We start from the raw sequence: 14,733 nt of genomic DNA, 5'->3' as shown, positions 1-14,733 counted from the left end.
GCTGTCTCTTCTGTCATCATGCGGCAGTTGATTTACATCTTTATGTAACCTACTTTCACCTCCAACAGCCAGAGAGGCGCATGTTTAGAGACACTTTCCTCCGACCAACAGTAACACGAAGGTGTCTGGCTGAAGCAGCGTTATGCGTGATAGCGCGATTGCCCGGTGGCTAGTTAGCCGCGGTATTGACTCTCATTTGACACTCGATTGGCTCAAATGACACCATTACCATGTCTGCATGGCTAATGGCTTCCCCTGGGGGCCGGAGCAGAGGGGGAACATGCGTTTGGCGTGTCAGCTCGAGGTGAGAACACACATGAGCCAGACTTGGGGCCCCGTCCGCACCCAAATCAATCCTGACACCTCTTAAGAGGCTCTCAGCATCAATGGCACTCCAGTGCAATTACCCTGTCGGTAATGACATAAGCACCCAGTTCCTTCCTGCCTCTCTCTCGCCGGGCAGCGACCGGCTCCCTCAGGCCAGTAGATGGAGACTTTGCGGACCACGCCGGCCTCAGAACAGTTGTTATTCGATCCCTCAGGGCTGAGAGATGGAGAAACCGTGGGCCACGCTGGTGAGAGAGCAGCTGTTATCTGATCTCAGAGGCTGTGCTGAGTCTGTCCCTCAGTCAGATTGAATGTGATGTAGCTCAGCTAGCTGTCAGGATAACCGATGTCTCAGCAGCGGCTGAAGAGGATATCCTCTGAAAGCTTCAGGTTTTAATGATTAGTTATGATAACCTTGAAGAGAGCAGCCGGGGAACATATGATCACCGGTCAGATTTGAGGTGATAACACAGAGATCCCGTGGGTTTTGGGAGGGAGCGTTTTAAAACGGGCTCCTCTGTCCAGCTGTTGCTGTTTACAACCCGTCCGCACTCCTGAAACAAACTTGACCTCATTAGAATCGTATGTCGTTTTCTTAACAAGTGATTAAACTAATAATTATAATATCACCCTCAGACAGCTTCTGTATAGATCACCATGACTTTTGGTCAGACATTCATGTCCATCTCAGGATGGATTTTGGTCGTCATCTAACTTTTCATTTAGCACCATCATCAGCTCAAATCTTTATTTGTCTAATACTTTTCTTTATAACCAAATACCTGCACACCAAAGACGTTGCAAAATAGCCTTGGCTGTACCTCAGGTTTTGTGCAAAATAGTAAAAGTTAACAAGCAAAACTAAAATTGTGAATGTGGTTAACATTATACTTGCTAAATTTTAGCATGTCAGCATTTCAGCGTTGGGTGCATGTTTGCATGCCAATCTTAGCATTTAGTTAAAGTCCTGTCGTGTCTCAGAGCTGCTTGCACGGCTGAAGACTCTTTTTAAAGTTATTATGTTCTTTGCTATTTCATGTCAGATATATAATGTTACAATATCAGATTCTTGGCTATAAGCACACTGCTACATTTAGCTACATGCTAACATCAGAGAAACATGTCATCTTTTTGCTGATGTTGTTAATGTTATCTCTGATTTTGGATCATATGCCTACTGTGACATGTCTGATTGTGTTCAGAAGCTTTTATAGGTGATAATTTTACTGTAGAAAGTGCCACTTTTCTCCACAGCAAGTTTTTGCTGTGATCATTTTCCAGAGATGTAAAGTCTTCACTAAAATGGTATTTGGCAGTGAAGTCTTAAACTCATGGGCATATTGTCTCCAATACTTTTAGCAACACACCTACAACAACACAGTCTGTTGCATTTTTTAAATGTGCTATTTTCAGTCCTAGCACAGACAGAAGCCCCTGGCACTGCTCGCCCCTCTGTTAACCTGGATTTTTTTTTAAACCTCGTGTGTAATTCTAAACCTTGTGCACGCCCTCTCCCACATACTCCGCCTCCCCACCCCCACCGTCTCACCTGTGAGTTTGAGCACCCAGCCAAGCCACAATCCGCACCTCTGCCGGGAACAGCACCCCGGCCTCCACAGCGGTCAGGCAAATGTGCGTCACCGAGGCACCAAACACTTTGTCTTTCTGACTGCCCAATAAAAACACAGAGTCCCAGCCTGCGTCTTTGTGTGTTTCTGCTCCGTCAAAGCCCAAATCTACTGTGTAACGGCTTTGGTGAAGAAGCCCTCGATTTTGCATGCCACTGCGGTTTCACGTCTCATGACAGGTGCCGCTCTGCTTGCCCTCTAATTGTATCATGTGGCTCTTGATGCCACAAGCGGTGGTTAGTACTCTTTTCCAGCAGGGGCAATCGAAAGCCAAGGTTCAGTGGTGCGGGCTGATGCCAGGAGAAATGAGGCGGTCTGGCCCGGCCCGGCTCCGCAGAAAGAGAAACACAATGTTTGCCCAGCGATACAAACAAAACGAGTGATCTCCCTCTTTATTCCAGAGGGGGTGAAGAGCCCGCCGCTATTCTTGCTCCAGCTCTGTAAAATAAGCTCTGATGTTGGTGAAATGGTGGGCTGCATATTGTGTGGTATTTCTGTGGTTCTGCCTCCCCCTCCAGTGTCCCTCCCCTGTTGTGGTCACAGAGGCCTTGAAGTCGGCTGGACGGATGTTAATTATTATTGTTGGCCGGTGAGGTGATGCATTCTTTGTGCTGGATGTGTTTGGGAGAGAACAGAGGTGCTAGCCATGGAGTTAGCATCTCAGTAATACAAGTGTGACCGCTGCTGGCCTCCAACCTGCCAATAGTTTAACACTGACACTTCAGTCTCTGCAGGCTTTCTCACCTTTTCACCTTCACCCTCTCTCTCCTAACACCAGTTTCTCCTCCCTGCTACACTTTTTGGAGTTTTTCTTCCGTCAGTTATTGCAACTTCCACACTTATTTCGGTGTAGAATTTTAAATTAACAAATCAAAACTGCATTGTTTCTGAACATCATTATGGGAACTATTAATTTAAACATAAAACAGGATTTATGTGTCTTTATTTTTATGAATAGCACTAATAAAGGTGTCAGATACAGTTAAACATCTTGACTCTTGTTTAAGTTAAAGGTCCAGTTTTAGGATTTAGGAGAATATATTGGCAGAAATGGATTCTAACATAATAAGTATGTTTTCTTTAGTGTATAATCCCCTGAAAAATAACAATTGTAGTGTTTTTTTACCTTAGAATGAGCCATTTATATCTACATAGAGGGGCGTCCTCATCCACAGAGATCACAATGTTGCACTGCCATGTTTCTACAGTAGCCCAGAACGGACAAACCAAACACTGGCTCAAGATAGGGCCATTCATACTTCCACATTAGCCACCATAGTTAGTAGCCACTTCATGATGAGAGTGTTGAAAAATCACCGATAAAACTGTTTTATTCAGTGTTTCAACAATATTTTCATCACCAGGTCTGTTTGTTTTGGAGAGGAAGAGACCTCTGTGGATAATTTAGCTCCTGGTGAAAACCTCCTGAACAGTGAACACTGAAGTTTCAGCTGGTTGTAATCTGTAAACCTCAATGCTAGATGCCACGAAATCCCTCTAATTTTTACACACTGTTCCATCAAAGGTACACTATGCAGGAATTGTCAGTTACTGTTTGTAACTGGTGCCGCCAATGAAAGTGTAGGTGAACATCAACCCCAGATTCACCTCACTTGGCGTTTTGCCTCACTGTATTTTAGAGTTTTTGGTGCTGTGTCTGGGATTTTCGTAGCTTCCTCTTGGATGCGTGCTGTGTGTGGTTTGGCATCTGGACGCTACTTTTTATAAGTCCGCACTTTCACCTGAGCGCTGTGCCAGTAAACGTCCTAAATACAGCAAAATAAGAATAAAGGCAGAGGGCGGAGTCTGTGCAGATAAATAAAAACTGCTACACACTTCTATTGTGTCATAAGTGATGACTTGAGAGGGATAACTTTGGTGTGAGTCTCTATGCATCCTTTATTGAGGAAAAATCCTGCATTGTATATCTTTAATCTTTCAGATCACCTTTAATTGACAAAGTGCAAGTAAATCTATTCTGTCTTCTCCAGGAGTCTCCAGGAGGTGGCCGTGTGTTCTCGGGGATCCAGCCAACCGGGGTGCCCCACCTGGGCAACTACCTGGGTGCCCTGGAGAACTGGGTGTCCCTGCAGAACCAGTATCCTTCAGTGCTCTACAGCATCGTGGACCTGCACTCCATCACACAGCCTCAAGACCCGGAACGACTCAGGACCAACATCCTGGACATGACAGCCAGCCTGCTGGCCTGCGGCATCGACCCCGAGAGGGTGATACTCTTCCAGCAGTCTCAGGTGAGCGGGATGGATGGATGGATTCGAATACATATGTCTGTCTGTCTGTCTGTCTGTGTTTTAGAGTTGTTATGCTATTTTTAAACATTTTATTTGGCTTCTTGACAATGAAATAGGTTAATATTATAGCCAATACGCAACTTTAGGTAACAAAATCTGTATCAGGATGACACAAAAATAACAGAGGTATTGATACACAGTGCTAGGCAATATGGCTAAAAATTTGATCATCATAAAAATGTTCTTATCAGTCGATATTAATATTTATCATGCTAAAAGTCAAATCATGATATTTGTATATGTTATGTATTTCGTTTAAGTTTAAAGGCAGAGTTTTTGCTCCAAATCATCCATTAATTGTGGTTTAAACTAATATTTAAGGTCTGAACATCATTTTATAAGTGTTTTAGCTGATGATATAAACAAACAAACTAGCCAAAGAAAAATCTCATCTGTGCACCGTATTTTCTGAAGTTTTACCCCCGGATGTAATTTCTGCCATTTCTCAATCAAAACAATATCAAAAGACAGAGTCTGATGGCTTTGTGAAATAGCAAATAAAGTCTATCTGACGTGACTGAGGCAGAAATCATGTTTACAGACAAGATGATGTATGAAAGTTTTATTAACGCTGTATTTAGTCTTGTCCTATTATTTATTATATTGCTATTGATGAAAATTATATCAAGATAATTATCATTATTGTTTTAGCGCCTAGCCCTATTGAAACATCTTTAGCTGCAGCTGACTTTTTTCTGTGTGCTCATGAATATTTGTGTGTCTCTCTTTCTGTACCTTCTAGTCTCTCTCTAAGTTGGCTATGCAGACAGACAGTCATCTTTGACTGTTTATTTTACAGCTGTCGACTGTAATGTTTACCTGCCAACTTGCCGGCCGACCCCCAAACCGCTTAGTTGATCGCTCCTGATTTTTATCTCCACTGTATACTTTTCACAGGGGCTATAAAAACACACGCACCTATAAAGCAGCATTAAGCCCAGCTTTGGCCACATGAAGGAGGTGAAGAGGATAATAACATCTGCAGCGGATCCACGATTTCACGTTAAAATGTACAGAATCAGAGCAGCTGTTTGGTTCTCTCTTACATACTCTGTGTGTGTGTGTGTGTGTGTGTGTGTGTGTGTGTGTGTGTGTGTGTGTGTGTGTGTGTGTGTGTGTGTGTGTGTGTGGTGTGTGTGTGTGTGTGTGTGTGTGTGTGTGTGTGTGTGTGTGTTTTCTGTTCTTGCTCACAAGTTTAGGAGTTGAAGTGTGTGTGTTTGTGTGAGAGAAAGAGTGTGAGTCCATCTGTGTTTCTCTGCCCCCTCCTACACACACACACACACACACACACACACACACACACACACACACACACACACACACACACACTCACAGTCCTATTTTTATTCCCGTTTAGCTTCATGCCACATAACTTGGCAGCGAGGCGACCCTCCTGTTGAACACGCCTGCTCCACATGTAAAAATACAACGACCGCCCAAAGAAAATACTCCACTTCATTGAAGAAAAAAAAGGAACAGATCTGGTGACGAGCTGAAGTCAGAGGTATCAGAAAGGAAGTGATGAATCAGCAGATCTATGAATCCTCTGGGTTTTATATCGATGAGAGAAGTGGATTTACTGCGAGGGGCCAACTGTGAACTCACTATCAGTGTAATGCCCTCATGATCCGTAACATCAGCATATCTCTTGTTGCAGCGCGTTCTTGCCATGCAGCATGAATGGAGGCCTTGTTCTTCCAGAGCTTTTAAATATCGGCGTTTTATTACACTTCAGAACCATATCCATCCCGTCCTGCGCTGTCATCGACATCTGTCCCATCTCCTGTCTGTCGGCAGTGTGTAATGAACACCGGCCCCCTGCATGTTCGCCCGAAATCCTGCTTTATGTCCCCTTTGTCTGCTGTTGACTTCACACTGAGAAAGAGGGGATGGCAATATAGCCAGTATCCATAAAGTTTAATTTGCAGGATATTTCCTGCACACACACACACACACACACACACACACACACACAGAGAGAGAGAGATTTTTTTCACATTCAGGACAGCCTCCATGAAAGCGGATACATTTATGGAGTTAATTTGCCACGGCCAGATGCACAAGCCACACTACATGCAGGGTGTCTTGAAGTCCTTAAAATCTTTTAAGTGTCTTCTTTAAAAAAAAAAAAAAATAAAAAGTTTTGAGGTTTTAATCACTGCTGATTCAGGGTCCAGAACTGTATGATGTTGATGTCATTGATTCCCAAAATTTCATACTAATGTGTAAAACAAAGGTGGTGTTGTTGTTTTGATAAATGATTCTTATGTTTGTGTGAGAAAAGCTCATAGCACAAGAGTCAAATTTCCATCCATACGGCCTGTTCTGTCTTTAATATTAACAACATTTCAAAAAAACATTTATAACAAATGGCAAAAAACATCTCAACAGCCACCACCTGAATACACTCTGTTATTATCAGAAAAAATAAATATTAGTCATTTTTGGTTGAAACTTGTCAGTTCTCATAGTGAGCTCAGGTGTCGGCAGGTGCACCTGTGTGTGAGGAGTCAGGTGGACAGACGGGGAGGAGCAGTACTCTTCTCTGCCACTCAGAGGCGCTAAGGAGTCACCCCCCCTCCTGTCTCACAGCCAAACTCATCCATTTATCTGTAATCTGATGATTACTTGATTTCTTCCATTTATCTCCCAAAATTAGTGCTTTTTTATAACCGGTCTAAGTAAAGTTGACCCCTCGTTGTGGGTTGGGTTCCCCTCCTCCACTCTAAACAGGACCAGAATATATGTGAAACCCACACAGCATTTGGGACAGGGGGACACTGTGTGTGTTTGTGTTGGTTTTTTAGCCATTATAACAGATACTTTTTCCCAGACAGTGACGTTAGTGTGTCCCCACCTCTCACCTCTTTCTCACCCCACCGTCCACCCTGCAGGTGTCCGAGCACGCTGAGCTCTCCTGGATCCTCGGCTGTCTGACCAGCATGCCCCGTCTCCGACATCTGCCGCAGTGGAAGGTTAGACGTTGTTCAGCTGACACTCACACATGCACAGATGCACAAACTGTAATCAGCTGTGTGTGTTATCTTACCTCCTTCTTTCTCTATTTCTCTGCAGCATTTGGAAGTTCGCACTGACTTCGTTTGTGAATATATTTAAATGTGATGAAAAAATGACTGTTTTAGGTACCAAATGATCTAATTCTGTTTTCACAAGCCCCCTTTTAACATTTCAAATGTGTGCAATTAACAGAGAATTTCTGCTTTACAAGAAACACCACAAACATCTGTTAAACTTAATATTTATTAAACCACTGTGGTGTACTTGATGAGTATGTTACTACAACTTTATATTTGTATTATCTGTAGATCAATCTATGCTTACCACAGTGTTTTTATTTTAACCACCATAATCACCAAATAATAAAAAAAAAACATAAATGTGTAATAAATAAATGTAAAAAAAAAAAAAAAAAAAAAAAAAGAAAGAAATTCACTTCAGATGTTAAAAGACAAACAATGTTTGAAATCAGTAATTCAATATTTGTCAAGGGACCTTTTCATAAAGTGTCATTTTGATTTCCTCATCGTTGGGATGGAAGATTGAGGGTACGAAAATCCTCAAACAACAAACATCAAAACAAGAACGTATTTAAACTGCAGTGCGTCTCTCACTGTTCTTTACTGGAGTTACAGTTTCTGCTGGTCGCTTAAAGCTACAGTTGGTAATTTATGAAAACAACTTTTCAAAAAAGATAATGAAGTAACAATCTTGATTCATATTTCATAGTTTGACAGTTCATTAGCAGTGATTGACATGATTTAGGGACTCCTCGGCTCTGATTGGTTGTTGCGAAGCACTATGAGGAGGCGGAGGAATATGGCTTTTTTTCACAGATTACATCTCTCATGTACGGCTTTGTGGATAAAGTGACAGTTTCAAGAAATGAGACTTATTTTCATAAAAGTTACCAACTGCAGCTTTAAAAGATTGTTTGTAATCATTCGGCTGTAGATCACTTACTGAAATTCAAAAGGAGTACAAAAAAAAACCTTATGTGACTAAATGTATTCTTCTTTAAAAATGTATAGACTGTCATTTTGGAGAAGCACTGCCAAATATTATTTTGAACTGACTGATGGATGAGTCCAACTCTGATTCTGTTACTCATTTCGGTCAGATCTGTTTTCAACGAACCGTCTCATCAGCTTGAGATGAAAAGTATTTATTTCAAGTTATTTCAACAAAAACTGGCTTTAAAATTCTGCTCAGATTTCTCAAATGTTTTATCAAACAAACTGCAATCAGAAGAAGGCTCATTTTTTTTAGTATCTTGTGATTGTTATTGATGTAATATGTCTATCAAAGGTTGAATCTCCTCTCACTCACTCACTACTTCACGATCACGTTGATTTAATTATCGCCACGTCTGCACTTAACTTCAGTTTAATAGTTGCAAATTAAAATCATTCCCATTTTTCCGCTCCCTCTGAATTTCCGGCATTTCTCCAACATTCCTATTGTCTGTTTTATCGTTTTGTTTCTCTACACCAGAAAACTGTTATAATTACTGTTATTCTCCTTTCGACCACATGCAGCTTTAATACATGTTGGGAGCGAGCGAGCGAGCCAGTTCCTCTCGGTCTCGGTTGCTGCGTAGAAAACACCTTTTGTTTACCCAACACATGAGTTGATCTCAAACATGGTGGAAAAATGAACTCGTCCGCAGCCCGTTTGTCTGAGAATCGATGAGTCGTAAAAGTGAAAATGGCTCTTTCACGGGGGAAGAAAAAGTCAACTTGAGTCAGTCTTTCCCCCGTCCGTTTTTTATCTTTGCTTGTGTTTACTCTTTTCTTTTTCTCAACTTTTTTCTTTTCTTCTATCTTTTACTCAGATGAAGAGCAAACAAAAAAATGAAGGCAGTGTTGGTCTCTACACGTATCCTGTCCTCCAGGCCGCAGATATTCTCCTCTACAAGTGAGTGTGTGTGTGTGTGTGTGTGTGTGTGTGTGTGTGTGTGTGTGTGTGAGTGTGTGAGTGTGTGAGTGAGTGAGTGAGTGTGTGTGTTAGATAGAGTTTGCCATTGCATCTCATAATACTGGATTGAAAATTGTTTCTTTCGCATCATCGACAAAGCTGCTAAGTCTTATAATTTGTTGTTGCCCTGTTTATTTTTATTGCCAAATTCCACACTCTAGTAAATCTGAGCCCCAAAGCCTGTTAAAGAATGTGTTCATTGTTTTTCAACCCAAATTTATGAACATGTTTTGTCCTATCAGTTGGTATATGCTCCTCTTCTTGGAAAGGGTCACACACTGTTCTTTCTGCGTGGTTTTATTTGTCTTGTAGAATAAATAGTTCACAATCATTTTTATTGCAAAAGCCATCTGTGGCCATTCTGTTCAAAAGCAGATTGCTTTTTGTACTTAAATGCAAAACAATTGACTTTTGTACGAAGCTGCAGTATATTCCTGTAAGATCTAAGTTAAAAAAAAATTAAAAAACACATTAACTTTAAGTATTGACAGCTTTTTCTAACAGGAACAGCTAATATTAAAAAAGAAAAGAAAAAGCAGAAAAAAAAGAGAGCAGAGGTGTTATTTCATAGAGCAGATTCATATATTGAGTGACTGTTGTTGAGCTTGTCAACTAAGTTGACTAATTGATTGAGTCTCAAGACTCTGTATTCGCTGCAGTATAATCTTTTTTTCTTTCAAGAAATTTTAAAAATTTAGTTCATCACCCATCTATATATGTTTGTATGTCCTTTTTATATCTTAAGAACTGTTCATCTGATCTACTTCACGCATGGCTGGGGACCAAGGATGTGCATTTTTGAATGTGGGGCAATTCGAACACGCAAGTCATTCAATAATAATGAGCTTTAAAAAAACAAGCAAACAGCGCTCTGGTCCACAGCGGGGGCGGAGCTTCAGGGCTCTCTCTCCATACATTTATTTCATGTCGAGATCTGGGCATGTTTTTCTTAGCCATGCTAACTTATTACGCTAATAACGTTATTGTCTGCAAAATACCTCCAGTAATTAAATTACCACTGCTGTACTTTGTAACTGCAGCGACTAATACTCCTATTTAGAAAATAATACTGTTAAGTGCATTTCACTGTTGTTTCTGACAGTGAGTAGCCAGAATTTAGTCGTTTGACGCTCTCACAGAAACACTGGCTCACTGTACTTTTCAGCTTTCCTCTAACTGGTAATGATGGTAGGCTGTTTGCAATGATAAAAGAAGTACTAAAAACATTTTTTTCTCAAGTAAAACTATCTCGACCACACAGTTAGAGTCCTGAATACAAAGTTTTATTTAAAGCGAAGAGTGAAAGTTTTAACTGAACTTGTTCATGGTGGAGACTCCAGTGCTCATAAAATTCTGGATAGTTTAATGAATAATAATGCATTTTTTTCTATTTTGTGAGTGAAGTCTGCATCGGCAACCAATAACAAAGTAGAAGTAAAACTACACAGTAGCATACCATTAAGTTGTATATTTTTTATGTGCTTTGGGAGATTTATCCTCAAAAACATTATTTTGAGGATACACATAAAATAGCAACATACTTAAATATTTTTAATACATAAGCAGCATTATAAATCTCCATCTGTTTGTCTGTCATTGCAAATAGCTTTTATTCATCCAGGTTTTGAATTTTCCTCCTCTGCCCCAATACAAGACATGTAAAACGTTAAAAAAAAGTATGTTTTAAAATTCCACAGCAACATCTTGCAGAAACAATATTCTGTCGCTGTTACTCTCGATAATCCACAACACATGCCAGCTGTTCTCATAGGGACTATTTTCCTCAGTATAAAGATGTGAACAGTGTGCTCTGTGGTTTATTGAGAGAAGAGAAGATGTTGCTTCTGGAGAGAAATATGAGACGAAAAATAGAATTTTATTCACCTCCATCATAGAGACAGATATCACAAAACCTGCACAAATAAAACCAAAACTATCTCCTCTGCATTATGTTTTGGCATGATTTGTGCGAGTCAGCCCTTTAACACTTCTTAATGCATTTTAAACACAGTAAACAAGCTGTTTTACTTGCTTCACTGAATTCTTATAATCAGATTTTAGTGCTGAGAAATTGTCTGATGCAACAACGTGTTGTTTGCTGCTGGTGCGTCAGAAGATTTTGATATGAGCCAAGTTAGTAATCACATCAGTTGGTGGTTAGATTAATTCAGTGATTTCATTTCGCAGTGAAAATTAAAAGCCGAGGCTACATATTTAAAAGCTATCTCCTCAGCTGTTTCTGTTTTATCCTTCAAACAGCCGGAGTCTAATTTCCTGTGAAAAAAGCTAGAGAAACTCATCTCTAATGCACTCTGGATTTTATCAAAGACAATATTAATGGATCGCTTCCTCCCGGGTGACAGTCGCAAAAAACCAACTCTGAAGAGAGCTCCTGCAGTCGCTCCAAAGTGCCTCTAGTTTGCCTGACGTCCCTCTGGTATTTTCCGTACTGTCAGAAACTGAAGAATCTTGGGGGTTTTTTGTGCGTTTGTCTCTCAGGTCCACTCACGTCCCCGTCGGAGAGGATCAGGTCCAGCATTTAGAGCTGGCTCAGGATCTGGCTCGCATCTTCAACCACCGCTACGGAGACATGTTCCCTGAACCCGGCGCCCTGCTCAGTAAGAACACAATCGTACACACACATTTACAGACACGACAGCACACACACACACACACACACACACACACACACACACACACACACACACAGCCACACATTAGGATTAAATCAGATATGTGCTTTTAAAGGCCAGTGACTGAAAATAAAATAAATTTCAGGTATTCAGTAGCTTTCCATTTTGATTTTAATGCACAAAATATTTAGTGATTTCATTTGGATTGAACAAAAACTCTCAAATGACTCATTAATCTTCTCTAAAACACAAAAAAATCAGTTATTATTAGCAGCAGTTTAGATTAGATATCACCCTGTAAATGCTCTTTGACTGTGAATAGAATTTATAGCTCAGTTTTATACTTTTATACCTGGTCTGATGAAAAAGTGTGTCGCTTAAAACGCCACTTTGGCAGTAATTAAATTAAGTATTAATGGAGAATCTACTGTGCGGACTCTGTTCTTTTCATCTAGTGTATTATCCCTTTTCTAGCACCTAGTTTTTGATCGGCAGGATTTATGTGCTTTTGCAAACCTTTTGTAGAATTTCTATATTTTCACATGGAAAAAAGCTTTTTACATTTTACAACTGTAATTGCAAAAGACGTGGGAACTCTTTCTAAAAATGCAGAATGCAAATCTTGTTCAACCTGTGTTCAGTTGAATAGCGTACAAAGAGAAGATCCTTAATGCTCAAACTGATAAACCTTATTGTTGTTTTTTTAACATGCACTTATTCTGAATTTGATGCTGCAACACGTTTCAGAAAGTTTGGGACAGCGGTGTGTTTAACACTGTGTTACATCACTTTTTCCTTTGACAACACTCAGTAAGCATTTTAGAAATTAAGGATACTAATTGTCTAAGTTTTGAAAGTGGAATTTCCTTGTTAAGATTCACAAACCCAGCCCCAAAATCTGCCATATTTGAAGATGGGTCTGTGTGGAAGAAAGGGCCAAAATCCATTAGCTTCTTCTTCTTCTTTAAACAAAGAAGCGTGCATTGTGACCAAAGGCTTCTCCAGGTGTTAATACATTTCTGTGTTTCTGCGTTCAATAATTTTCTTTGGTGTCGTTCCACTTGATTGCACAGAATTTGTAGAGATTGAAATGTTTCATTTCTATATCGCTGTAGTTTTTTGAGTTAATACTATAAAATAAAAAGCTTTAGAAATATGTTTAATTAAATAAAAAGAAGTGTTGAATACTTTTTTTCTCCCACTGCATGTTGAGAAAGATTTGCAAACTGTTGTGTTATGTTTTTATTTAGGTTTAACATTGCATCCACCTTTTTTTGGAATTGGAGTTGGAGCTGTGAGTTGTTTATTTTAATGGAGAGAGTGCGATACTGATTTCTGAATCGAACCTCCATCTTCATTTCTGTCCATAACTTAGTTTATTGTCTTAAAATAAGTCAAAAAGCTGTCAGAATATTTCAGCCAGATGAAAAAAACATCAGCTTATTTTGTTTGTTTTCTAGACATGAGGGTCTCTGTTCAGAAACAAGAAATAATTGCTTTGCTAGAATAACCCCCTCCAAAAAAAATTGTAAAATACTTCAAACAAGTTGCTATGCATTGAAAAAAATGTTATATTTACTTTACTGCACTTGACTGAAAGAAATAACATTTCAAGAATTCAATTACAGACAATAATACCTTGTTAGGGAGTTTTTGCAGACGTAGTCACTCTTGCACTCTTTTTATTTTGTCTTCGCCTTTCCATCTGTGGATTTTTTTTCCTGAATGACAAAACTGCAGCTTTAGAGAGAAGCCCCCTGTGTTTAGGTTTGTCAAAAATTACAAGATTGACTCATCGAAGTCAGCAAAAAAGATGGGGGGATTGTCCATATGCGTACAATATTGCCCTTGTGTTTGCTTGCCTGTTTATATTATATTATATTATATATACCAGCATTTTAGCAAATATGAAGCCGGATTAAACAGCCCGGTTTTCCCGGACATTAACCTTTATAAGTATTTTATCACAGTGCCGCTAATAATTGGATTGGATTAAAAATGACCATGATGTTGTTTTTCAAAATTATTTCTGTGACAAAATATCATCAAACAAAAGTAGTCATTGGGAGAGGTCTCCCTGTGACTTGATTTGGAGGCACTGACACCAGTGATTTCTATCATTAAACATCAGTTTCATGTGTTGGAAACATCTGGATGATGATGTAACGTCATCAACAGTTGTCCAGCAGACAAACTGGAACAAGAAAAAAAAGCAAAGAGACAAATGTCAGCAGCTGCATGTTTTTCAGAGGTCCAATTTTGGTTTACTTCTGTTTTATCTTTTTAATGTTTTCTATTTTTTTCCACTTTTTTTGGACAATTTATGCTTCTCATAGTTAACAAAAGCAGTATAGAGATGACAGGAAACAAGGGAGAGAAGTCAGGATGCAACACAGGATCGTTGTTGGATTTGAACAAATGACGATGGTTTTCGGTCGGCATCTTAACCTCTAATCCTCAGATGTGCCCCTCTGCAAACTTATTCCACGGAGTTCATTTTACAATTGTACATTGTACAATCATTACCTCACATGACAAAATGTGTATTTGCTGTCTGTTGCTAATTTTTGGAAAATGATGAATAAGAAAGCTTTCCTGTTTTCTATTTCCATCCCTCTGAATCATATGTAGAAGGAAATTAAGTAGAGGGAACTGGAATTGCTGACCAAATTCAAGACTTTTTAATTTCTATGAAAAATGATTGTATTTGTAACTGGCTCCAAAGTCCTTGGCTTTGTTTTTTTGTTGTTTTTTTTTTACTATGTTTGCAGCGATTTTGGCCACGTTTCCTTTGCAAAAGAGGAGACGTAGCCAAAATAAAGGTCAAATTTAAAGAAA

General features: G+C 39.6%; 1 protein-coding gene across 1 annotated transcript in view; it reads left to right on the top strand.

The window, feature by feature from the left end:
* wars2 (tryptophanyl tRNA synthetase 2, mitochondrial) overlaps window positions 1–14,733 on the top strand; it is a 30,453-nt gene that overhangs the window by 13,382 nt on the left and 2,338 nt on the right. The window contains 4 exon segments of the mRNA XM_042494873.1: window positions 3,947–4,207; window positions 7,162–7,242; window positions 9,120–9,202; window positions 11,762–11,880. Of these exon segments, the coding sequence (XP_042350807.1) occupies window positions 3,947–4,207; window positions 7,162–7,242; window positions 9,120–9,202; window positions 11,762–11,880 (544 nt within the window).

Source organism: Plectropomus leopardus, chromosome 10 (assembly GCF_008729295.1).
Source record: "Plectropomus leopardus isolate mb chromosome 10, YSFRI_Pleo_2.0, whole genome shotgun sequence".
NCBI lineage: Eukaryota > Metazoa > Chordata > Actinopteri > Perciformes > Serranidae > Plectropomus > Plectropomus leopardus.
Note: the sequence above shows the minus strand (reverse complement) of the source record. Positions and strands in the feature narration are given on the sequence as shown.